Source organism: Erpetoichthys calabaricus, chromosome 3, assembly GCF_900747795.2.
Source record: "Erpetoichthys calabaricus chromosome 3, fErpCal1.3, whole genome shotgun sequence".
In the NCBI taxonomy this organism is placed as follows: Eukaryota; Metazoa; Chordata; class Cladistia; order Polypteriformes; family Polypteridae; genus Erpetoichthys; species Erpetoichthys calabaricus.
The window spans coordinates 256,672,872-256,700,619 of NC_041396.2; the positions used below are offsets into that span (position 1 = coordinate 256,672,872).

General features: G+C 39.0%; 1 protein-coding gene across 1 annotated transcript in view; it reads left to right on the forward strand.

Moving 5' to 3' along the window:
• The first annotated feature begins 2,619 nt into the window (after positions 1-2,619).
• The window catches only part of LOC114648831 (extended synaptotagmin-1-like), a 115,990-nt gene continuing 90,861 nt past the window's right edge, over positions 2,620-27,748 (forward strand). Inside the window, exon 1 of the mRNA XM_028798102.2 lies at positions 2,620-3,262. Within this exon, the coding sequence (XP_028653935.2) occupies positions 2,948-3,262 (315 nt within the window). The 5' untranslated portion in view covers positions 2,620-2,947. The remainder of the gene's footprint in view (positions 3,263-27,748) is intronic.

Here is a 27,748-nt window from a genome sequence, read left to right on the forward strand (position 1 = left end):
ATAAACTAGTGTCCTGTCAAGGGCCAATTCCTGCTTGGCTGTGTGTAAATGAGTCTTGTGATGAACTGGTGTAGACATATCCACAACTCTGAACTGGATCTGAACTCTTGAGACCTGGGTTTTACTCTAAGCTGGTCTGGTATTTACAAATTCCGTACCTAAAAAGTTTTCTGATAATGTTTCCAACATCTTAAAGACTAGCCTGTTAGGTTGATTGGAGACTATGTATGTGTGTGTGTGCACACAGATGTGCTCTTTGAGGGACTTGCATTGAATCTAAAGCTGAATCGTGTCTTATGCTACTTAAATAATAATAATAATAATTAAGATGTATTTGTGAAGTACCCCATCCATTGTTGATTCCCAACTTGTAGCTAATACAGTAATCCCACGCTATATCGCGCTTCGCCTTTCGCGGCTTCACTCCATCACGGATTTTATATGTAAGCATATTTAAATATATATCGCAGATTTTTTGCTGGTTCGCAGATTTCTGCGGACAATGGGTCTTTTAATTTCTGGTACATGCTTCCTCAGTTGGTTTGCCCAGTTGATTTCATACAAGGGACGCTATTGGCAGATGGCTGAGAAGCTACCCAGCTTACTTTTCTCTCTCTCTCGCGCTGACTTTCTCTGATCCTGACGTAGGGGGATTGAGCAGGGGGGCTGTTCGCACACCTAGACGATACGGATGCTCGTCTAAAAATGCTGAAAGATTATCTTCACGTTGCTACCTTCTGTGCAGCTGCTTCCTGAAGCGACATGCTGCAGGGTGCTTCGCATACTTAAAAGCTGGAAGGGCACGTATTGATTTTTGATTGAAAAACAAACTCTGTCTCTCTCTATCTCTTTCTCTGCTCCTGACGGAGGGGGTGTGAGCTGCCGCCTTCAACAGCTTTGTGCCGTGGTGCTTCGCATACTTAAAAGCCAAACAGCCCTATTGATTTGTTTGCTTTTCTCTATCTCTCTGACAGTCACTGCTCCTGACGCGCACTCCTTTGAAGAGGAAGATATATTTGCATTCTTTTAATTGTGAGACGGAACTGTCATCTCTGTCTTGTCATGGAGCACAGTTTAAACTTTTGAAAAAGAGACAAATGTTTGTCTGCAGTGTTTGAATAACGGTCCTGTCTCTCTACAACCTCCTGTGTTTCTGTGCAAATCTGTGACCCAAGCATGACAATATAAAAATAACCATATAAACATCTGGTTTCTACTTCGCGGATTTTCTTATTTCGCGGGTGGCTCTGGAACGCAACCCCCGCGATGGAGGAGGGATTACTGTACTGCTAGAATATGTTTTTTACATACATGACCCTGAATTGGATTAAGTTGGTTAAATGATGGAAAGATGAATGGATATTTATAAAGACTGGCACATCACATACATTCCTAAAAATAATAGTTCTAAAATGACACTGGGTTGTATGGTTTCTTGTAGAGCCATTGTTTGACAAAGAAACATTTAATTCTGGGAAGGCTTCTTTTCATATGAGATTAGATTTCTGGCTTTGAAAAAGTTCCTAATTTTTGAAGAAAAAGAACTCCTTTATATATATTAGACTTCTTTGGAGGATGCTAACAGATCAAGGAAACCTGAACTTAGTCTGTGTTAATGTATGCCACAACACTATTTTTAAAATCATGAACTCATTAGTACATCATAAATCTATCTATTCATGGTTGTTTAATAATCCTGTTAGTGATCTAAATAAATAAAAGCTCTTTTTGGAACCATCATGTGGATGCTTGTTTTGGGAATCAAAAGTTGTTCCTATATGGCACCACTCTGAAGAACCACTTTGGCACCCATAATTTTAAGAAGATAGATAGATAGATAGATAGATAGATAGATGATACTTTATTAATCCCAAGGGGAAATTCAAATTCAAAAGAATGTAGGGCTGACTCCACCCCTGCATATTTCGTTGTCTTTATAGACTGCCTCTTTATAACTTTATATTGAAAAGAGTGATACATAATTGTAAAAATACAAATAAGATGTGATGCTACAACGGGAAGATGGGAAATTGGCCAATATATGCATTTTTCCCTTAGCACTGTTCCTTAAGACTGTAGAAAAAAAATACAGTATAAATAAATAAAAGTACAACGAAAAAGAAAATGAACTACGGATAGACTTGTGTGAACTTAAAAGACCTGCAGTCATTCTATTAAGTTCGATATATTTCCCGTTGCCAAATCGCCCAAGGATGTGTGAGCCAGTTGACCGTACTGCAGCCCCGCATTGCGCTCAGCGACTGGCAGGTTTGCTTCCGGCTCACTGCGACAGTGTCCTGGCTAAAACGTATTAAGAAAAACGAGCAACTGGAAAAAATAGTGTTAATCTTAGGAACCTGTTTTAAATCACGAATATTTTACATTAGCTACTCTGGAGGGTCTCTGACTCGTAACCGGTAATGGAGTAATAACACCGATAATTGAAGCGATCCTGGTCTCGGCGCGGTGCCAACGTCCTTCGTTGGAGAGAATGTTAGTCAGTAGCGATCGGTTCCCGAATAGTCTGTTGCAATTTTAAGTCCCCATAGTGTAAAGTTTGGAAGGGTGGGGCACAAAAGGGTCTCCTTAAACCGCCCACCGCCACGAAACTTTGTTCAAAGCGTCTTTAAAGCCTGTCCAGAAGCGATGCGCAGTGGGGTGGGGCTCCGCGAACCAACACGCCTCTCACCCCCTCCTTTTAATCCCTCACCGGATAACGGGACTCACCGAGACACCCCAGCCTGTTGCGTTTCTACCACATGTGCAGGCGAAGACGTGTGGCTGCTGCGTCGGCTCACTGTCTAGGTCGGGTGCTTTTAGACTGGGATGGTAGCACGCACCCTGTAAACACGTCCCTTCTTCGTCCACATTTTTAATCTTTGTTTTACATACTCTTATTTTAAGAAAGCGTAACGCCTGGTCCCGTCCTCACAAACCCGTCTCCGAGATGGATCGCAACGCAGCCCCTGCGGAAACCGCTGAACAAGGCAGTGAGCGGGAGAGCGCGGCGTCCGGAGTGGACGTGGTGGCGCTTTTCTGGACGTTCGCGAAGTACCTGGGATGGCTGCTGCCCGTTTACCTTGCCGGTTACCTGGGGCTCAGCCTTGTCCTGGTAATGGTGGGCTTGATGGTCTATATGGGTTGGAAAGTGAACCGAGGAGAGAAGCAGAAGCGAATGGACGCCGCCATGCAGCTACTGCAAAACGAAGAACGGATGACCCAAGAGAAGATGTACAAGAACAGCCGAGACCTGCCGGCCTGGGTGAGTGGCGAGGGGGGCGCGAGACTACCCGCGAATACGCTTCCTCGTCTAACTTTGTAAACTTGCGATAGAACAGTAGAAATAATGGAATGGAATCCGTGTGTGTGAAAGGGAGGCGCACAACCATTTGAAATACTGTACACAACCTACTTTTTTCGAATGCTCGCCTTGTCTGTTTATCTCTCGCAGTCTGCAGCATACCGCCCACATTTTTTTCATTTTGGGTTAAACTGCCAAACATCCCTGCCTTTGCCCAAGGCGGTATTGAGTGGAATGTTCCTGGTGGGTCCTAGCGCCCGACGGCTTTACGTGGCTTTCTCTGGTGAACAATTAGCTTGAGGGCCTTTTTCCAGCACCACTGAAAGGCTTATTTTGATATATAACACGTTTTTTTAAATATACTTAAGATACACATATCCTTTAGCTTGCAGACTTGCAGTGATTAACATTTCCACTGCATTGATTTCTATCTTAACAAACCGACGGCCAACTCTTGATAGACAGGAGACGCAATTTCTAAGAGACCTAAGATTATTCAGGTGTTGTATGTATGCTGCATGAAGAGCATTTATAAAAGTAGTTTGGGATGGGCAGGACTTTACAAGCTATTTTTTTTCCTTGAAGTTCCTATATTCGTAAGTGTACTGTTTCAGCTTATTAAGCTGCTTTTTCATCTCTTGTTTGTTCCGCGCCCCAAGGTTGAGAGTTTGTCAGCTGATAAATTCTTTTTGTAACCAGTTCTGCTAGTAATTTCACCTTCAGCTTCGATGGCACTGTGTTTTATTACCTGATGAATTTGCAGAGCACTTACTTGGCAGGTATTACATGGAATGTGTAACAGATGGTGGCTCCTTTCATTATCATCAACTTGGCTGTCTAACAATACAATGGTCAACATGGCTAATTATTGGTAAATACATCCATTCTGTGTTCCAATCCTCCAGTTTAAGGTCACAGGAAGCTGGGACCTATGGCAGGCAACATGGGCTGCAAACTGGGAAACAACTCGATATTGATTTGTCACAGGACAGGCACATGTGGCATAACTGTAACTAGAGTCAATGGGGCCTTTGCTGTAGGGTCATGGAGATGAGGGTCTCCCAGTGACTGCATTGCTGCTGCCTTGTAAGTGATTAGCATGCTTACCCACATGAACTCTGAAGGGTACAGCTCCATATGTCTTAATTATGAATGTTGACTTTTTATGGTCAATATGATTAGTACATGGTAAGTACAACCATTTTCCTTGTTACTCATCCAATTCCGTGTCACAGGAAGCAGAGGCCTATGCCAGAGGGTGCCGGTCCTACCATATGGGCAAACTTGATAGTCGCCAATGGTGGCAAAACTTTGGGGGGCAGTATAGTTTTAATCATTATTGTTAGCTTGGATTGACCACAACCCCCATTTGCAATTAACCCTTTAAACTCAAACCTGTTGTTTTTTGACCCATTGGTTGGCAAAACAATAATGCAAAATTTTGGGGCTAGCTATCCAAAATGTACCGTGTTGCGCACCTGTCTACCAGACCAAAAAGTTGATGGTACAAAGTGAACATATACTATAAGAAAACTCTGTGGCTGGCTTAGTTTTCCCTGAAGAGTAGTACGTCATTTAAAATGATATACATTAATATCCTATATGAGAAGAGCTTTTGCCTGTGAGCAACCCACGGCTGCTAGTTTTCATTCTAACCACACCTTACGTGGTAACCATTTCCTTGTTCAGTTAGACGATCAGTATCTGCTGTCAATCAATTACTGTGAAGTCATAAAGGCTATAGTGTCTAAGTGTTAACTTCTTAACACAAAGCTATTTTACACCCTTTCTTCACCACATTTGTTTAATTCGATGCAAACTATTATTTTCCCTACTTTGAATTCTATGTAATACAAAACCAAGCTAAATCGAGCTATGCTGTTGTGTTGTCGGAACCCTTTTGTTTCTAGCTGGGTTATCCATTGGATTTAATGGAGACATCAGAAAGAGCAATCCAAAAATAAGACTTGTTTGAGAGTCCTCAATACAGTAATCCCTCCTCCATCGCGGGGGTTGCGTTCCAGAGCCACCCGCGAAATAAGAAAATCCGCGAAGTAGAAACCATGTTTATATGGTTATTTTTATATTGTCATGCTTGGGTCACAGATTTGCGCAGAAACACAGGAGGTTGTAGAGAGACAGGAACGTTATTCAAACACTGCAAACAAACATTTGTTTCTTTTTCAAAAGTTTAAACTGTGCTCCATGACAAGACAGAGATGACAGTTCTGTCTCACAATTAAAAGAATGCAAACATATCTTCCTCTTCAAAGGAGTCCGGAGCAGAGACTGTCATAAAGGCAGAGGAAAATCAATAGGGCTGTTTGGCTTTTAAGTATGCGAAGCACCGCGGCGCAAAGCTGTTGAAGGCGGCAGCTCACACCCCCTCCGTCAAGAGCACAGAAAGAGAGAGAGAGAGACAGAGAAAAACAAGCAAGCAAAAATCAATACGTGCCCTTCGAGCTTTTAAGTATGCGAAGCACCGTGCAGCTTGTTGTTTCAGGAAGCAGCTGCACAAAAGATAGCAATGTGAAGATAATCTTTCAGCATTTTTAGACTAGCGTCCGTATCGTCTAGGTGTGTGAACAGCTCCCCTGCTCAATCCCCCTACGTCAGGATCAGAGAAAGTCAGCGCAAGAGAAAGAGAAATGTAAGCTGGGTAGCTTCTCAGCCATCTGCCAATAGTGTCCCTTGTATGAAATCAACTGGGCAAACTAACTGAGGAAGCATGTACCAGAAATTAAAAGACCCATTGTCCGCAGAAACCCGCGAAGCAGCGAAACATCCGCGATATATATTTAAATATGCTTACATATAAAATCCGCGATGGAGTGAAGCCGCGAAAGGCAAAGCGCGATATAGCGAGGGATTACTGTATATTGTCACAGGGATGTGGCTGGGTGACAATCTTACCCAAAACAAAATTCTGTAAACAATTCCTTATCGAAATAAATGGGCTTATCATATAAAACTAATACGAGAGGGAAAGAAAGACAGTAGGAAGACACAAAGAAACAAAAAAATGGAAGGAAAGCCTTGTTACTACACTGGACTTAGCTAAACGAGTCTGGATCCTGTTTATTACATGGGGTTACTCATTGCACCAGCACAAATGGAAAAGATTGTCTCCAATTACCTTCAAATTTTCTTCTACTAAGGTCATGTCAGATTGAGCCATTGTCCAACTGTTTTCTCAAGTATAAGCACAAAGGACTCTTGGCCAAGTAGCATCTTGATGCTGTAATTTGGAGCTATCTCTGGAGCCACGTAATGGGTCACAAATATTCCAGGAAAGTTTTGTGACCTTCTCCACAACACTCCTTCTGGTGGCCCCCAATAACTTATTGCAATGTTTTTCCTTTCTTCCCTCAAAGATGGCCACATTGCTGTATTACAGCAACACCTGAACACCCGATCCTCCATGGCTTTCTTGAATGTCATAACGCAATTGTACACAGCCCGATGGACACACTATTATCTACTAAATGAGAGGGGTGTTTGAACTTTCAAGTGAAACTACGTTCCACTTCTTATATTTTCCCCCGTCTGTTTTTCTGAAATCTTTTTTTGTTTTGTAAAGACATTTTTGAATCTTGCAACTGTTGGTGTTATAATTTGGACTATATATGTTCTGACAGTGTAAGGTCTGCCCTTGAAAATGAGACCTAGGCCATGGTTCTTTAATAATGGATATGTATACTACGGATACTTTTTTGAAAATGGTTAAAGTGGAGAAACAGAATCCTGTTTTTTTGCACTGTTTCAAAACAGCAAAACCAGACATTTTACTTAGATATTTCATAACAATTTTTTTCTGGGTTTTCTTAAAACATTCACTGACGTTTCTGTAGTTTTTGGAAGCCTAGTGCAAATAAGAATAACATTCAAAGTTTATGCTGTGGTAAAAACATATTTTGTAACTTACACTGCTATAACATATGTGTACCACATAACTAATTCTCCAACTGAAAGAGGAATGTCTGAACTTTATTTTGAGGTGTAGAACATGGACATTGAGTGAAGAATGATTAAGTTATAGCCAGTTCAATCAAAGTAGCATGAAATAGACAAAAGTGAGGCTGAGTTTAAAGGGTTAATACCATATGAAATTGCGTACAAAGCACAAACTTCCTACAGCAGCCCCCCAATCTGCTCATCAATTTAATATATTTATAACTATGTCCAAACAAACTCTGGTTTTGGGGTGAACCTCACAGCTTTGCCTAAGGTTGCAAAAATGCTAGAGCTGCCCCTGATGCCAGGCAGCATTGGTTGCAAGTTGGGAAACAACTCTTCTGGCTGCCATTTCATTATGGGGCAGGCATGTGACAATACCTACCTGGTAGTGGCATAACTGCAGGCAGTGAGAGTGGAGCCATTGTATCAGGGTCCATGAGGTGTGTGTCCCGTAGTGATTGCATGGTTGTTGTTGTACACATTATTAATATTTGACATGCTTATGCAAAGCAGTAAAACATTTGAAAGACGAGGTTAATGATGTTAGCATTGTCCCAACTCCACACATCTTAATTATGAATGGTGAAGTACTAGGGTGTTGTACCGTGTTAGCCATTATGAATGTAGAGAAAAGGGGCCTGAAGAAGGTTCCTGAGTTGCCTCGAAAGCTTGCATATTATGAATGCTGAAGAATGTAAGAAATTTGACAAACAATCTTGTCCAGACGCTTCCCAAAGTTTGTATGTGTTTCTGCTCCAATATTGACTTTTCATTGTCAACATATTAGTAGTTGTTAAATACATCCATTTTCTGTTCTGTTCATCCAGGTTAGGGTCCCAGGATGCTGAAACCTGTGCCAGGCAGCATTGGTTGCAAAGTGGGAAACAACTCTTCAGGATGCCTGTTCATCATTGGGCAGGTGCATGCTCATGCCCGCCTTGCTTTGGCTTAACTGTAGGCAGTGTGGGGGGGGGGACCCCCTTGCACCAGGGCCCACAGTTACTGCATGGTTGTTGCTTTGCAAGTTATTATTAACATGCTTGCCTACATGACAGTCAAAGGATATGGTTAATGGTGTTACCATTCATACATCTTCATATATCTTAGTTATGAATATTGACTTTTTTTATGTAACTTTTATATGCTTACCGTATCTCATTTTTGGTGGTCAATGCCTAATTTACTTTTTGCACTAGAGTCAAATTCTAGTTACACCACTGACACTGAACACATTTTTATTTGCCATTTAAACTAGCCTAACCTTTCATGCTAATCTTTGGGATGTGGGAAGAAAAGAAAAATACTTGGCGAAAATGCATGCAGACTCCACAAAGGATTCAAATGTATAGATTAACTATGAATGATGCTGCTGGGTTAGACTAAGGTCCAAACTGCTGTGAATTAGCTAAAGTGAGTTAGCAGAATGATGGATGGATGAATTAATAAATTATAACTAAATGTCTGATGATCGGCAAATACAGACCAGTTCCAGTTTTTTCATCATTTAAATTGTCCTTTCAGAAGTATCTTCTCCTCCAAATTTTTTTACAGCTTCAGATTTATTCCTCTCTAAAATTAGCCCCAGGACCTTGATGTATTTGAACAGACTCTTTCATTAAAAAACAATTCTTGTTTATGATTATTTTATTTTTTTGATATTACACTTCAGCATCAAAACCTTTTTTCTAAAAAATTTTGTGTTAGATATTTTAGTAGATGAGTAGTAGCTATCATCAAACAATAGTACCAGTGTATTCTAACTGGGAGGAGCTAACACTTTGTAAACAATTTGCATAAAATCATCAAGCTATTAGGATATATCCTTTTTTTTTTCTTTAAGGATATATACAGTGGGCGACACCATTGTGCGGGTGCTGCAAACTGCTGGGACCTGAATTTTACTTTTGGTCCAGATATTGTGTTGCTTTCTTATTTTCTTGTGTGTGCTTGGTATGTTCTCTCACAGTACTCTGATTTCTTTTTTTTATGATCAGTTTATTGTATATTTAGGCTTCTTTTAGGTTAACTGTCTGGGTGAGTGCAGGAAGTAAATGTGTTCAGTGATGGAGAGGCATTAATTAAGAGTTTACTCCTGCTGCACACACAACGTTTTTTTTTTGGAATGTGGATGTGTGCATATACAGGGGGTCCTCGGGTTACGACACAGTTCTGTTCCTACAACAGTGATGTAAACCGAGTTTTGGTATAAGTCGAAACACACCATAGCCTAAGTCACTTACCTATCCTAACACATTTGCAAAATCATAATCTAGAACATAAAAACACAACTAAGCCACAGAAAAAGGAAAAGGACATAAATATACTGTACTGTACACTGTACTGTAGTGACAGAAAAAATGACAAAAAAATGAGTGTAAAAAAATTCCTCACCTTTATTCCTTCTGACCTCTTTACAATGTCTAATTTCACTTCCATCGTGATGGCTTTCCTCTTCTTCGAATCACTAGCATCTGAAGACTCTGACTTTCATTTAGGAGCCATGATAAGGGCCAAAAAGTCGCCAAACAAAGCAACACAAACGGAACACTTCCTCCGCATGCAACCAAACTAGTTCGCCAACTCCGTCATTCATACGCCGCGTTACTGCGTATTCTTCCGCTGCGCACAACCAAACTAGGTCTCCCACATAGTCTGTAAGTACGACGCTAATGGTGTAAGCCGAAACACTCACATCTCAATTTTTCAAAGTTTTAATGGCAGATCAGCATTGTAAACTGAGCACCCCCTGTATTGATGAACATAAAGGTTTTGATGGAGATGGAGCAAAAAGACATTGGGGATCGGTTCACAATAAAAGGAGGTGCCGAAGAAATATGCTGAAAATGTTTGCAAAGATAGTTTAGAGAAGTAGATATTTTATAATTTAGAGGCAGTTCTAGGACTCTCCTTCATATATGAGATAAGATTTTCCTTTTATTCTCTCTGACCATCTTCTAGACAGAATCAATCTGTGTAGACGAAATCACTAGCATATTCTTAGACAATCATCATTTTAACCACCAACTAAAGTAAAAAAAAAAAAAAAAAAAGGCAAATTTTTAGAATGACCCAGCAAGTGCACATTAGGAATGCTTAGTTACATTCTTATTTAAGGAAAGCGTTTCAGGCAAACAACAATATTTAGTATTATCTATAAGTTGAACTATTTATTGCAAATTACAAGTAAAAATGATCATAAATCATTTATCGCTCCATAAAGTTCTTTTCCTTTTGTGTGGAAACACACTTGTCTAAGTTTGTCTACTCTTTCCACTCAACCCTTATTATTAAAATATGGCATGTAAATTTTTTCAGTTTCTTTGGTACCTTGTGTAGTGATGCAAACTGTATGCTGCAATTTGTAGGTGTCACTCTGATGCTATGTATGTTGTTTAATTTACATTCTGTTATGTTATGGCACTGCTTGAATGTTTTCATTTCCATTACCTTACTTTTTTGTATGCATCTTTTGATGATACATTGTGTAAAGTGTGCTATATAAATTGATTAAATAAGAAGTGTTACACAGTAGGGCGGTACCGTGGCGCAGTGGGTAGCGCTGCTGCCTCGCAGTTAGGAGACCTGGGTTTGCTTCCTGGGTCCTCCCTGCGTGGAGTTTGCATGTTCTCTCCTTGTCTGCATGGGTTTCCTCCGGGTGCTCTGGTTTCCTCCCACAGTCCGAAGACATGCAGGTTAGGTGCATTGGCCATCCTAAATTGTCCCTAGTGTGTGTGTGTGTGTGTGTGTGTGTGTCCTGCTGGCGCTCTGCCCGGGATTTGTTCCTGCCTTGCGCCCTGTGTTGGCTGGGATTGATTCAAGCAGAGCCCTGTGACTCTGTGTTAGGATATAGCGAGTTGGCAAATGACTGACTGACTGACTGTTACACAGTAGTAACATAAAACTCAAATTTAAACACATGTACACACATTACATATAACTGGTTTTAATTATTGCGATGGGCTTGGTCCCCATCCAATGCTGGCAACAGTGACCCCAAATTGGATAAGCAAGATGCAAAATGGATAAATGGATCGTTTTAATTAAATGGGTCATCCTTGAGTGCCCAAATCATTAGGATTGTACCCCTGTTGATAAGTGTTATGTTGCAGGATGTGGGTATGCTGATTTCGCAGTGTGCCAAAAAATGCACAGACAGGTAAGAAGTTGAAATGGCTGTTTACATAACACAACTATAGTCGAGTTGTGCCCCCACCCCCAATAAAGAAAATGCAGTGTGAGGCTGGCTTTATGTATTTTTATAGTTCTCGATTGAAGAGCTTCTGGTCAGTGTGGATAGTATGAAAACTGGATCAGAGTGCTGCTGCAGACCAACTCTTTTCTCGACCACCATGTAACCATGGCAATTTCATCACATCTTGACAATTGGGAAAAGTAGCAGTATTCCTGTTGAAAAGCCTCATCCTGCGTGCCTCATGTGCATTTTATTTCTTATCTGATTTATTTTTATCCAAAACTGACAGCCAAGAAGCTAGTGGGGAATGTCTTGAGCAAAGAGCTAGTATGCCGTCATGCAGATATCCAAAGCATGCTTTAAATTGTTTTTTGAGGAATTTTGAATAACGGTTTTAATTTCCCCTGGTGACGCCCTTGTAATGGAGCTGCAGGTCTGAGTAAGCATGTTTTCCTGTTAGAAACTAAGGCAGCTGACGCCGGATGATCTCTTCTTTCAAATCAAATCTGCCTTTTTTTCTTTGTGGTTGCGGATTTAACTCGAAACTAATACTCCCATCGTGGGGTGGGGCTTACTACACATAATTCTGGTCTAAAAATACCCACAGGCATTGATTAAAGTCTTTTTTTTGTCGTATTCTCAACTTTTTACTAACTTATCTAAACATTTTTAAGATCAGACAGTTTTGACAATGCAGGGTGTTATGAGAAAGACGTATAGGACCTATAGGTTCTGGCATTGGTTTCGTCTTGTATAATCCATCCCACAGCTGTCCCACAGCTGTCTCTTGTCTTACTTCAGATTGTTGTCTCCAGCTCTGCTAAACATTGTAATATATGACTACATACAAGTCCTAGCCCTTGATAATTGGGGAGAGCAAACGTGCAAGTATACCTGCCCTGACATCTAAGGACAGATATTGTGTCTTCTTGCAAGAGAAAAACTCTATACACACAATCAGCAATTGCAAAATAAAGTGAGGTGGGCTAGCACACAAAAAGCTGTTAAAACCTTCTCATCTTAAGTGTTAAATATTCTTGTCATCTGTTCTGCATGTGATTGTGGTATATTGAAAACCTACAGTGCCTTCAAAAAGTATTTAATCCCCTTCACTTTTTACTTGTTTTAAGTTGTAGCCTTATCCTAAAATCATTTAAATTCATTTTCCCCTCATTAAACAACTCTCAATACCCCAGAATGACATAGCAAAAACGACTGGGCTCTGGCTGTGCACCTTAAATACATTCCCAGAGTTGTCCTTAAGCTACCTCTGTATTGCTTTTACTTTGTGGTTTGGGTCATTGTCCTGTTGAAAAGTGATCCATCGGCTCATTCTGACGACCAGAACACTCTGGAGCTGGTTTTCAATAAGGATATCTCTGTACTTTGCTCCGTTCAGCTTTCCCTCAGCCTTGACTAGTCCCCCATCCTTGGCACTTATAAACAACTCCATACCATGATCCTGCCATCACTATGCTTCACTGCTGGAATTGTATCACGCATTTGATGAGTGGTGTCTGATTTCCTGCAGACATGATGCTTAGAATTGAGGCCAATCTTGGTTTCATTAGACTGGAGAATTTTGTTTCTTATTGTTGTGCAGTGGTAGTGCTGCTACTTTGCAGTAAGGAGATTGTGGGTTTGCTGCCCAGGTTTTCCCTGTGTGGAGAGTGCGTTGAGTAGTGAGAAATGTGCTGCATAAATGTAAAGAATTATTAATCATTGTCCGAAAGTATATTCGATGCCTTTTTGCAAGCTCCAAGCAGGCTTTCATGTTTACTATGGCCACTCTGCCATAAAGTGCAGATTATGGAGTTTTAAGGTGTTGTTGTCCTTCTGGAACTTTCTCCCAATTCCACAAAGGTTCTTTAGAGCTCAGCCAGAGGGTCCATAGGATTCTTGTTAACTTATCTTACTATGGCCCTCCCACATCCCCCTACCCCCAATTGTTCATGTTGGCCAGGCAGTCAGCTCTAGGAAGAATCATGGTTGGTCCAAATTGTATCCATTTTGGAGGCCACTATGGTCTTGGGAATGTTCAGTATTATAGAATTGTTTTTTGTAGCTTTCACTAGATCTGTACTTCTCCACAATCTTGTCTTTAAGATCTGCCAGCAATTCCTTTGACTTATTAGCTTGCTTTTTACTGATACACACTGTTAGCAATGGGATTTTGTATTGACAGGTATGTGTCTTTACTTGTCACGTCCAATCAATTGAATTTACCACAGGTAGACAACAAGCAAGGTGAAGAAACATGTCAACAATGATCAACAGAATGGGATGAACCTAGCCAAATTTTAAACGTAATAGCAAAGGGTCTCCCAATATTTTGAGTATGATCCTCTTCTTCTAGCCTCTGTACCTGGCAAGCATAAGCCAGGTGCTGGAGTAGTAAATGTAGGATCAGAGTCCCCCTTGGATGACAAACGAGTCCATTTCAGGGCGTCCGCACTTTCTAGTTCAGAAGTGCATCTCATGTGTTGGGGTATAAAAGGGGGACAAAATAAAGTCCAAGCACAAGCCCAACTAACATCATCCATAATAAGTTTAGGACCTGCCTCCTTCCTCACTGTTGATTTTTCTTTTTCTTAATATCTCACATGATACCTTTTCTGCGCATTGTGCAATCAGCTACATTTCTGTTGATTTCTAGCTCTTTGGCAGGCTCAAGCTGTGTTACAGTATCTTGTTTTCTAACATTTATATCTATGTGCTAGTGCGATCTACAGAACCTATGGCCTGTTTCTCCTAGGCTGTCTGTTATTATTGTTTTTTTTTTTTTTTTTGCCTTTCACTTGCCTTTTTCTTTACATCCCATAATGCTGACTTCTTGTATTTGTAAGCAGTCTCTGGCAGATCAGCTGAGACTTGGCACTTTCTGTTATAGCTCTTGAGTGCTGACTAGTCTGATTGTAAGTTACCTCATTAATGCTCTTGGGCGTCTGATCTTCTTGCATTGTGTTTCTGGCCAGTTGCTGATAGTCTAAATGGGAGTTGGCTGTGTCCCACATACTGATTGCTGTCTCACACCATCTCTCTTTAGTTGGCTTTGCCCATCTTTGTAATTGCAGGGCTTTTTGTTCTTTCTGTTCATCACCCTGAACTGGCAGTGATCTGAGTTAGAATGATTTTGTAAGGTGGCAAGAGCTAATTTACTTTACTTATTGTGCCTTCTAACTGACCTCATGAGGCAAAGTGCAATTTTGGATGCTGTTATTTTCTGGAAGCGGCATGTACCTCTGTTTACATCCCCATGGCGGCTCTTTTGTGACAAATTACAATCAAACAAGTAGTTGTTACCCAGCAAACTTGTGACTCTGTTGTGTCAGTGAAAGCTGGTTTTCTTGAGAAATAGTAAAATAGTAGAGACTGAGCTGCAAAGAGAGACCTTGTGTTTCCTCTGCAGGATGTCTTGAAACGCAGTTCCATCTCTAACACGGCAAGTGCTCAAGGGCTTGCTGCTGTTTGACTTCCACGTGATCTGCTGCAATTTTAAACACTCTGGCCTCCAAGAGCTAATTTGTTCACACTGTGTTGTCAAGAGCAACTTGTCAATTCTAGACACTTTAAGATCTCAGTGTCTGTCTCTTCCTCATTGTGTTTTATCTCTTTTGACCATTATTAGAAATACTGTAATATGATTTGCAGAAAAATAAGTGCTCTAGAACAGGTTTACTCAGTACATAGCCCTGAAATAGCTCTCATGTTCTGAACACAGTAAATGGTCAGGCACTGTTTTAGGTCTTCATCTGGTTTCATGTTGGTCATCTTAAAAAACAGTGCAATATTATAAGCTAGTTTGTCCCTGAAGGATGTCTTTTGGTACCTCTCATCAGGCAATTTTGGATGCAATGTATGGCCCAGTTAAGCCTCTTAATGGGCAGATTACCATTTTGGACAGAGGAAGTACTTAATAGCTGTCTTCTCCATTTGTTGGCTTTTATGGGAAGTTGTTTGGATTTAGGCAGTGATAACAGGTACTCTATTTTCTTTAAGCCATTTGGTGATGGGTCTTGTCAGTCGCAGTGAGATACCATATGAATCCAGAAGCTAGGTTGCCTATCTATGTGCCATTCTTGCTGAATGTCTTAGAACAAAACACAGTTTCAGATGCATTAGCACAAAAAGAGCTGGCCACAAAATATGTTACAATGTTCATATTCAAATATGTGTACATACTACATTGACATTCTCACTTGCATGTCTTCCATAGTTTAGTGGCAGTAGTACAATACCAACAACAGACAATGAGTACAACACAACAATATGGCACTGAATGCAGGACATGCAAGTGATAATTTCACTGTACTTTTTGTGTGTGTGTGTGTGTGTGCATGTGACAATACTCCAGCTACTACTACTAATATTACATAATATGATATACAGTATAGTATACAAGAAGTGTTCATGTAGTTCACTGCAGTATGGGGTAGTGGTTAAAGCTTAGGACTTCAAATCCTGAGGTTGTGGGTTCAAATCCTGCAACTGATGCATTGAAATGATGGCCTGTGCTCTAACTGGGAAAAAAATATATAATCAATTGTTTCTCAAATATTGTAACGTGTCACTCAACAAAGAAGTAAAAATAATGCTGTTGTCTGTATGAATGAGTGACTGCCAGTGCTGAGCGAGCTCAATACCTGTAGATAAAGCAGTTTATCAATCTTAACTTTGTGAGAGTTTGCAGTTTTATACTAACTTTAGAACAGTGGAGAGAGAGTAGTGACTTTGCAGGAAGACAGAGGTCTTGTAATAATATAGTTTGGTGTTCTAAGGAAGTTTATGTTTTATATGTCCATAACAGAAGCAAGTAGTGCACCAATAATAATCTGTGATGCATTTTCCATTCTCTGTTGTGCTTTGTGGACCTAACCCATGCTAAGACAATAATACAATATATTAGTATGGACACTGATGGGTCCCTGTAGAAGCTGGGGATGAACATAGATGAAGACATTTAGGCCTTCCTCTGTCATCCAAAGTAGTAAAGATATTGGTGAGCCTTCTTGACTATATCAGGATACAGAATGATTTCATACCCCTTAATCTGCCAAGAGCTGGTTCCATAGCTGTCAGAGGGAGTTTCTTAAAGTGATCTTAAAGTGTCTACTTGTATAATGTCATGTGGTGCTTCTAATGAGATACAATAACATTTAATCTGCATCCATTCATTTACTGAGGGATGCAGTGAGCATAGCTTATCCTGCATCTCAAAAGCTACAATGAAGGTGACTTTTTGTCCATATTCATTATCTTGTGAATGTTGCTGTGAGCATGATTGTCTTATTATATGTATTACTTTGTCATTTTCACAATGGGGATAGCCTTTCCCAAAGTGTATCAATTTTCCTACGATGGCTTTCTTGAGTTGACTATTCACTTTGTAACAATGGGAGAGGTTTTCACTGGTTACAATTCAGTATACTTGGGGTTATTGCTTCAAGTTCTGGTTTTGAAAGATGCTGATTTTTAAATGTGCTGCTGTGTCCTCCTATTATTCTAACATGTAAACTATAGTACTTGTATGCTGATATGCCTGTGTTTCTTTTTTGCTCCTTAAACACTGGAGCTGAACAGTGTTTTGTAGGCCTGCAGATTTAGATCCTGCTGAGTGGGGTGGAGCTCTAGTTGGCATGACTTCTTTACCACATCTTTTGTATGTGTGCTGGCTGTGACTCATACCCTCTTCAAGAATTTCCTTATATAGCTAGAGAGCAGAGAGGAGGGGTGCGGAAGTAATTGGCTGCTCTGGAACAAAAATGACCCAGAGGGTGCAAACCTTCAAAACTGTATCGTGTCTGTCATTTCTAAAATGTTTCTGAGGCAAGCTGCAGTTTGAGTAGGTGTGAGCATAGAATGTTTTATCCATTGTTATGTGTGGTATTCAGTGAACACTTGAGTGTCAAAACCCCAGAAGTGTTTAAGATTACAGAGTGATTACTCTGATCCCCTTTTTTCTAAAGATGATTAATCCCTAACGTTACATGACTGTTAAAGTGAGAGCCAGAATCTAACTCTCTTGCCTTGCACCCATCAGTAGTTTACTTTGTTACAGCCAGCAAGCGAATAGGCTATGAAGACCAGAATTAAATAGCATGCCAAAAAATTACCACTGTTAAGAAACAGCTATACGACTGTGTGGTGATATGGTGTTTACAAGTTAGAGCGGAAAAGAATCTCAAGATAAAGTAGAATTTCAACAGCAGTGCCTCTAGATTCATGGCCATGATAAGTTACTTTGGGTTAATGAGACAGAAAAGAGAGAATGAAAGAGAGATGCTTGCGAGAGGAGAGATAACGTCTTTTAAAGTGCTCTGCCTCTAGTTTTAGAATTTTTTGGAATTAGATGTTTCTAAAATTCTAGCTAGGTTGGATTTTTAATTGAAACCTTATTCAAACTGAATACCTGTAGTGCTACATTCCTTGTGTATAATATTCAATATTGACTCTGATTTCTCAAGTGTACTGTGTTTATGATAACTTTTTGTAAGTTACCTGGATAATGGTGTCTACTAAGTTAAAACGTCTGAATTAGTGTAAACTACCCTAATTTGGGGTGCTCATGAGAAATGTAATGATTTATTTCATGAGGTAGAAGTATAAAATAAATGGGAATAATTGCATTAAATATTTGAAATATTAAAATGTGTGCTTCAATTTATGTTTAAATTCTTAAGTATTCTAGATTGTAATAGATATTTGTTATCCCCCCTCCCTCCTGATAGAGGTCCATAGAATGCTAGATCCCTAGTAAAGGGTAAAAAAATATCACAGACCATGAAATAGTCTAAAATGACATCACACATTTTTAGAAATTTGTCATTTTAATCCTTATGAGAATAGCACTTAGAGGGCAGCAAAAAATCATACATCAAAAATATTATCATTTTTATGATCAGCAGATTTGAAATGGTATAAAATGACACTCCACCTACCTATATTATCTATTCTTATTTTATTTATTTATTTATTTATTTATTTTAAGTTTTATAAAAGGAGTTTCTCTTTAGGGGGTCCACCCCTGGAGTCGGTTGATGTGGTTGGCACAACTTCTGTTCCTTCTGAATCATTTTTGCTGAAGACACTCAAATGTACTCTTTATCATAAAGGAATAATTTCCCTCATAATGTATGGCCCAAAAATTTCCTACAGATTGGGGGTTTTCAGGTCTGTAGAACCAACAATTGGGAGGAACCACAAGAATCTTAAAGTCTTGTATAACTACACATCAAGATCTGTCGAACTATATATCATATGTGGGGGTTTTCTCATACTGGTGTCTCTGGAGGTGATGGACAAAAAAAAAACAGAAGCCATTTCAAAGTGTTAATACTGTAAGTAATTATTACAGATATTAATATCTACACATTTATGCATTTCCTAACCATTTTATCCAGTTCAGGGTCTCTGGATACTGGTGCCTTTTCCAAGCAGCAGTGCATATAAGGAGAGATTTAACACTATATAGGGCACACACTTGGGTGCATGCAAACCCTCATTCATTCATTTTGGGAAGTTTAGAGTCACCACTCATCACAACCTGCATATTTCTGGGATATGGGCCAAAAATACATTGCTTATTTATGTTTTCAGATCTCTCATATTCTGTGTTTTTGTGGTTATATGGTTAAGTGTTGTCTAAGCATGTTAACATTTTAGGATTACTTTTTCCTTTTTGCTGTGTTTGTCTTTGTATCAGACATCACTAGACAACAGATTATGACACAGTTACACAATGAGTCCAGAACATTCATATACCAATCAGACGTTTAAGTTTTTTCCCAATTATTTTATTATTTAAGGTTTTCCTACACAAAAATATTTTTTCTCCTTAATTAATTTTTTTTATTTGATTTAAACTTTTTTGTATGTTCCTATACTTGGCATCCTATGTTTTTTCTTTCCATTACAAAAAATTTCAGAAAATCAACTGAAAAGAACTAAACCAACAGCATGATGCTACAGTAGCGAGAAATGTCTATAAACCTTTAGAATTTGAAATTATACAGTATTTGATGTGATTTTTATTCTAGTTATCAAGAGAATGTCAGAAATGGCACCATACAGAGCATGCATGTAGTTGCATTCACCAAACATAGTTCTTATTTTGTTTAAAAATTTCATCTAAAACGTCACAAAACCTTTTCCACAATACCTAGTTTGATTGGTCAAATTTTTTGTAGAGAAAAGCTAGGGTTTTTGTTATTAGTTTTCAAGTAACAGTGTACTCTTTCTTCACCTAGTATGCAGTGTTGTTTGATACTGTTGACATAATGGCTTGTCTTGCAATTCTCTTTGTTTATTTGTTGAGTTTCCTAGGCAGGGCGTTCAAAGCTAAGCTAACAGTCTTCCCTAGGGTGTGCAAACTATCGCATATTTTTTTAAATGTGTCTTTCTCATAACCGGTCTTTTATTTAACTTTGGCTCTTACGTCCGAAGAAAGCTCTTTGTTAAATGACAGGGACACAAAAGTTAAAAACCAAAGAGTTGATTTTAGGAACTTGTAGACAGACAGCAGTCGACTCAAGGCTTTTTAAGGTGAAGATCCACATCTTAATTAAGTTGGTGCTGCCGGAGCACAGAGCATGAAAATTCATGCAGCCCATCTTGTTCTTTTTTATGATTTCACCTATCTGTAAAATATTTTTCAAATTATTTGGTTGAATGGTAATATTTTTTATAATTCATAATTAAAAATACTTAAAATAGAAGGATGCGCCCTGTGTTGGCTGGGATTTGCTCCAGCAGAACCCTGTGACCCTGTAATTAGGATATAGCGGGTTGGATAATGGATGAAAATAGAAGGACAGCAAAATGTGACAGTTGCACAAGAATCAAAATTTGTGTAAGGCTCTGTAAAGATCCTTTACATAATTTATTTAGCCACCAGTTTTTAAACATAAGCCCACTTAACCTAATATGCAGTATTAAGAGCCAAAGTCGTTCTTGGCAACATCTAGTGGAAAGCTGGCCTGGTTACCAGTTTCTCTTGGGACACACTCATTTACATATATTCACATTCATTCTTACTGTCTCCAGTTAACCTAGCTTGCATATTCAGTGGAACATCGGATCACGACCGTAATTCGTTCCAAAACTCTGGTCGTAACCCAAAGTAATTTTCCCCTATAGGATTATATGCAAATACAAGTAATCCATTCCAGACTGTATGAACTGTATGTAAATATATTTTTTTAAAGATTTTTAAGCACAAAAATAGTTAACTATACCATAGAATGCACAGAGTAATAGTAAACTAAATGTAAAAACATTGAATAACACTGAGAAAACCTTGAACAGAGAAAAGTAACATTGCAAGAATTCACGCTATAGCCTTACAAACCGCTCACTGTAAACACTTTTTTTTTTTTTTTTTTTTAATGAGTTTTAAGTACAGGGAAAAACATGAACATTTGAAAAATCCGTAACTTAATAAACAATCAAGAAAAGTAACATTGCAACAATGCACGCTACGAACCGATCGCTGTAAACAGAAGTGAAATGGAGGTTAAACTCCAATAGAAAAAAGTCTTCATTAAATACAACGAGGTTAAAACAATGCTCAACTCAGTCTCTTTAAAAACAAGTCCAGTGCGTTCTTTAACTGCCTTCTCGGCCTTATGCGGCCAGCCCTCTGTCTCTCGCGTGCTCTCTCTCTCGCTTACTGCACAGGGAGAGACTGAACACATGCGGAAATCATCGGCGCGTACGAACTGGAAGGGAAACTGGCTTGTTCGTCACCCGAGTGTGTGGTCATGAACAGATGCAAAAGTTTGGCAAACTTTTTGGTTGTAATCCGATTTGTACATAGTCCGAGACATTCGTGACCCGATGTTCCACTGTTCTTGGAATTCTGGAGAACACTGCAGTAACCGGAGGATAAAAGAAAACATTTTTAACTTGGAAAGATGTGCAAACTCTTTAGAGACAGTGACTAGGCTGGGATTTTAATGCAAAACTCCAGGAGCTGTGAGACCACAAGGCACACCACAGTGAGTGGGAATTGCCAGAGACAGTTTAATATAATAGTGTTACAATACACAAGTTGCAATGTAGCAATATGATGTTTTATGTTTTTATTCTACATTTCATTGCAATTGATTATTTTTACTTATATTAAGATAAAGGTAACTTTAAATGTCCATGAACCAAAATGAATCAGTCTTTAGCACCTAATATGTAAAACCCTTGAATCAGTTTGTCCCACATGATGAAATGTGATAATGTAATTCTGGTATCTCAACAGTCTCCACACTAAGCCAGAAAACACATGGTTACAGTACATAACACACATGTTCCTTTATGTAGTATTTGCAACATGCCAGAGAACTTAAATTTTCATATAGCAATGCTTGCAAAATATATGGTTTTCAAATGCATGTTTCTTGTCAAGATCCTCATTCCTTGTTACATTTTACAAACCAAAGTGACTCTTTGCTCAACTTCAGTGAGCACAGAGCGGTTTGTATACTGGAAACTTTGCAGTCACGCTAGCATTACTGGTTGTCCTGACTATTCTTACACCAAGCAGAATTGTTTGCATGCCATTTCTGTCCTTTCAAGAGACAAAAAAGATCAGTGTGCTTTCAAACTGAAAAAAAAAAAAAATCACAAAAAAATTGCTACTGTAGTGTATCAGGTTTCACTCCCACTCGTACTGACCACAATGTGTGCCTCCCCTCATTGCTTTTTTTTCATTGGAATGAACGCTGGGACTAGTATGAAATTAATAGAAAAGGCTCTGCACATATTAGAAAATTATGCATTTAGCTAGGCCATTAACTTCACAATAGCTTTTGGAACTGAAGGTCAAATGTGCGTCCTGTATGGATTGGGGGGATATTGAAGATTTGTATGGGAGCTATTTTCATTGTATCAGATTTCTTTCTGCTATATTCTACTTCCGCTAAACCTATTTTACTGTCCTGTGGGTTCTTCTGTCTTGGGAAAAGTCTTAGGATTGATGATAAAACTGGTGTAGGAGTTTATTTTTCACTACACTTCCATGTAGAGATATGATATTAGACACCCAAAAATAGGATTATGAGATAGCATTTTGATGAGAATACCCTAAAGCTGATGAATTTATTTTCCAAGAAATCTGCATGCACTAAAGGATAAGTAATAATAATACACTGTTGTATTTGACTAGAAGCTACAGTATGTGTCAAATACAATATGTCCTCTTTAGATTAAGATGGCGTAATCCAAACAAAGAACACTGAATGACTGCATCTTTTCTGTTAATAAAAACAACAGAGGGTGTCCTTACTTTATTACAGCTCAATACATTAAAACACCTTTAATGGTAACCCTTAGACATGCAGCAAAATGCTTAATTAGTGTAGATTATCTCCAGCCCTACCACTTTTCATTGCTTATTGTGTGTTAGGATAAAAATCATACACTCTCTCACTTGCATATGTTTTTGTACTAGGCAACACTTGCGTTTAGCTTTAATAAAACAGCAGAACAGATGTTAATAATATAAAGTGTGATGAACAGCAGTGCTTGAAGTGTTTTAAGCCGCCCTTTTTTACCAATGCGTGTGCTGCTGTTTGCTCAGCCATCTGCTGTGGAAAATTTGCCTTGACCGATTTGTGTTATGCTGCTTTGCCTAATGGGGAGGGGTTGAGTAGATTTGTTCAAGTTAATTTTTCCAGTTCTGACCTCTTTTTCCACCTGCTACCTGCAGTTCACAAAGCCTAAAACAAGCTTCTTGCTCTCTAATGGAGTTTTTTTTTCTTTTCTTTTTAGGCACACGATCAAAGAAGTGTGAGTGTGTGTCCTTTGTGGCTCGGTTATCACTCAGCCATTTAAGTATTAAATGAATCTTTGGAAACCTCAGCCCTGTTTCTTGTTTTGACCTTACTGATTATAGGAAGCTTTTCCCCATTTCTGCATACTGCCTTATCTAATGTTGTTTGAATTAAATCTCTATTCTAATATATTATTTTATCATTATTTTTTCTATCTTTTAATTATTTTACCACTTGTAAATCATGTTGCTGTCTAAATGGGAGAATATTGAGCTCTGAAATTTAGCAGAAAAATCCGCATTAGGCATTTGCTTTTGCAGTAGTATTGTTCATAAGAATTAATTATGAATGCTTTTTTTTTTTTGGTCTGGCCCCTCCTGACTCACCGGTACAAGAAAACCCCCACATATGATATATAGTTCAACTTGTCTTAATGTCTAGTTACGAAAGATGTCAAGCTTATCAGAGATCTGCCCTATTTTTGGCCATCTAGACTTGAAAACCCCTTGTGTTTAGGACATTTTTGAAACACATTTTGTGTAAGAAATTATATCCTTTTCATAAAGAGTACACTAACAGGTGTCTTCAGCAAAATGATCAGAATGACTTGAACTTGTGCCTACCACATTAACTGACCCCAAAGGTTCACCCCTAATGGGATATGAGGGGTCAAAATGACTTCTTTTCCCAAAATTTTGAAAAAAATGTGGATCATTAATATAGGCATAGAGTGTTGTTTTATGCTATTTTGAGGTTGCCTATTATGAATATAATACTTTTGATATTTGATTCTTTACTTGTTGTTCTAGCCCTCTAAGTCACTCTCAAAAGGTTAAAATGACAAATTTCAAGCATAAACATGTGATTTATCATTTTAGACTATTTCAAGGTCAATGATTATGAATGTTATTTTTGATCCTTTACATAGGGATCTCACCCTCTGTGGACTTCAGTCAGAGGGGGAAAAATGAAATGTTTCTATTACAATTAAGAATATTTAGACTTCAAACATTTAAACTGAAGCACACATTTTAATATTTCAAATATTATAAGCAACTGGTTTATAATGCAATTATTCATTGTGAATTTAATCATTATATTTCTCATGAACACCCTGAAATAGAGTGGGTTACCCTTATTCAGACTTTTTTTCATATCATACAGCTTTTGGGCAATTTGATTATTTAGAGGCTTAATTTAATTTCACCATGGGAAGTTTGAAATAGTATTGCCTTTTGGAAAAGGGAAATACATTGCTTTCAAACTCTTATTAATATGCCAATGCAGAGAGAGTACTTTATAACATGTTTAATTGCTGTGTTGTAATGAGAAAATAAGTTATGAGTCTTTGTGCATTTGAGACTGAGTATATGGGTTGCATTAAGTATGGGGCAACCTAACTGGTCCTGTTGGCTTTCTCTGCTGAGAAGCACGTAGTATATGTACAGCAGCATACATAAGCTTGTATAAGAGTCGATTATTTTATTAACATACTGAAAATTTACAAATCAAGTTCAAGGTTGTGTTGCGTGGAAACAGTCTTGACAGTCCCTCACACACTAAAACAGGCTACTTTTTGAGCAGTTTATTTTTGTTCTCTTTGATTACATCAGCTTCCATCTCACATAGCAGTTAGTACTGAGTGTGGTTGAACAATCGGAATTAAAGAAAATTTGTCCTTTGACTGGGAAGTGTCAGGTGCACCCCATGTGGGAGATGCATGGAGGACATCTCACAGATAGTAAGCACCACTAATTGATCACATTAATATTTATGATAAATTAATTACTGTATTATTTAGGTTTAATTGTTTGCATACTGTGCCCAAGATAGTTTCAATGATTCAACTGAGAAAGTGGAATAAGCTACCAAGTAGTATGGTAGACAGTAGGACTTTATGGACTTTAAAAATTTGAATTGATGTTATTTTGGGTGGATTAATTGGATATGACTGGCAGGCTTTGTTGGGTTGAATGGCCTGTTCTCATCTAGATTGTTCTAATTAAAGTTATGATAATTAATATCAGTATCTGCTGTCAAGGCCAAATGTATTCAGTAGTCATCCAGGTCCCAAGCAGCAGTCTTTTCCACACAGCTAGTATTCTTGGAGGTTTCCCTGAAGCTGAACACTGCTAGCTCATATTATCCATATTACTAACCGAGAATGGTAAACTGGATATGGACGCAGGGACCTGCCCATGGACGCAGGTGACATAGTGCGCAGGCGCCACACAAAGCCCTCCTCCCCACAGTGAAACGGGAGAGACTACGAACGTGCGCAGGCGCCACACAAAGCCCCTTCCCCCCCCCCCCCCACCCCAGAGCGCAACGGGAGAGACTACGAACCGTCTGACATGCCGCAAGCAGGATAAAGCGAGGTCAGAAATTAAAGACAGAGTAGGAAACAAAGTAAAACGTCATAAAGAGGTTAAAGAACGGGGCCAAACACATGGAGAGCAGGTTACAGGAGTCAGACCCACGCCCCAGAGTGAAACGGGACAGACTACGGAGTACACACACTAACATAAATAAGAAATGAGGCAACGCGCCCATAGCACACAAAAAAAGAGGAGTCAGACCCACGCCCCCGAGTGAAACGGGACAGACTACGGAGTCCACAAACGGTCACACATCGAGCCCGAGATTACGGCTCAAAACCGAAAGAGCTCCACTGACAGAAATAAGAAATGAGGCGACGCGCCCATAGGCAACGACACCACCACACAAAACACAGGAGTCAGCCCCCCGACCCAGAGTGAAACGGTACAGACTACGGACTCCACAAAGGTTGACAAATCAAGCCCGAGATAGTACAGAAATCGCCAGATACTACAAAAGGCGTATTCGCCTACAACGCACAACTGAAATAAACGTCCACACTACACAGCAGAATCCACGCACTTCTAAGAAACCGCAAGCAAACACCCGACATCATACAGAAACCCGACAAATACGGACAAAACAACATATTTGAATCACATTACAGTAATACAATATTAACAGTACAACCACAGATGACACAGGCGCAGCACCTGATGGGTAATAAGAATAAACGAACGATCCGTATTACACGTACGTCATCCTCACACGTACAAACTATACAGCATAGGTGAATCTCATTACAGTGATGCATTATTAACAGTACAGCCACAGAGAACGCTCCATATTAACAGTAAGTGCAATAATCCATATTACTTACCCATATTACTAATGGTAAACAGCAGGCACGGGTTCAAAACGCCGGGGGTAGGCAAAAGACAGAGTAGACAACAAAGTAAAACATCATAAAGAGGTTATAATGCAAGGAGGCCAAACACATGCAGAGCAGGTTACAGATAATGAAAACTGGAATTCAAAAACGTGGGCACGAAACACATTCAGAACAAGATACAGAAAATGAAAGCAGAAATAAACGACAGTGTTAAACAAAGAACGTAAACATTGCATTAGCACAAAAAAAGAGAAATTATTACTCTGACAAATAACTAAACGGCGAATAGTGATCGAATATATGGACACAGGTGATATGTCAGATGTACGTAAATATTGTAAGGCTGTTTTACCTCACATGCATTTATTGCTTACTTTCCAAAACAAATTAATAACTGCTGATGATGTGGATCGCTTTGTCTGTACTGTAATTCCAAAACCTATCGTGAATTATGGTACACAGTCATTAAACACATGTCTCATGGACCTCATTTAAAGGATTCAGCACATTGGGACTCACAGGATTCCAAATATTGTTTTTACGTAAGTTCTGAAATAAAAGTAAAATTAATGAAATAGCAACAATCTTAAAGGTGTGTATCCAGAACACCAAACACAGGGAGTTGGCGAGCGAAGCGAGCAGGGGGCGAAGCCCCCTAGTTCCTTTCTATAATTATGAGAGCCTAGAAAAGTAATGGCTTCAAGCACAAGATGGAAGCATTCCTGTCTCACATTCTAGAACATCAAGGTAATATTCTGTACCCCAGAATGCCCCTTAGTGTGACAGTCTTCATTCTGATAATGATTACCCTAATTCTGACAGTTAGTCTCCTGAATGAAGATATTTTGATATTCAGCTTTATTGTTAACTGGCACAGTTTTGCTGACTGGTTTGGGACTGATAAATTGGCCAGGGGTAGATACATGAAATCACCTTTTCCTATCCAAATAGACTAGTATTGTATTAAATGAATGTGTTGCAATGTATGATTTTGTGTGATTTTTTTTTTCTTTTCTTTTATTTTGATTTAGTTATTTACAAAGATATGTTAATTTCAAGAAAAAGCATTAAATTCATGGCCATATTCTGTTGCATATGGGACACAGATGGAAATTTAATGTAACTGCTTGCTTAAGCAGAAGTGCTTAGTTGGTCTTGTCATGGCTGCAGTGGATGCAGACTTCCCTAGCTGGAGACTGGTAGCTGCAGAAAGTGGATGGTTGTTACATGAAACTTCAGTACGCCGACTGATGGCTCATTGCTCAAATATCCAATCCAGACCAAAACAACACTGGAATGAGAATGGGGGTGGCCAATTTCGAGTT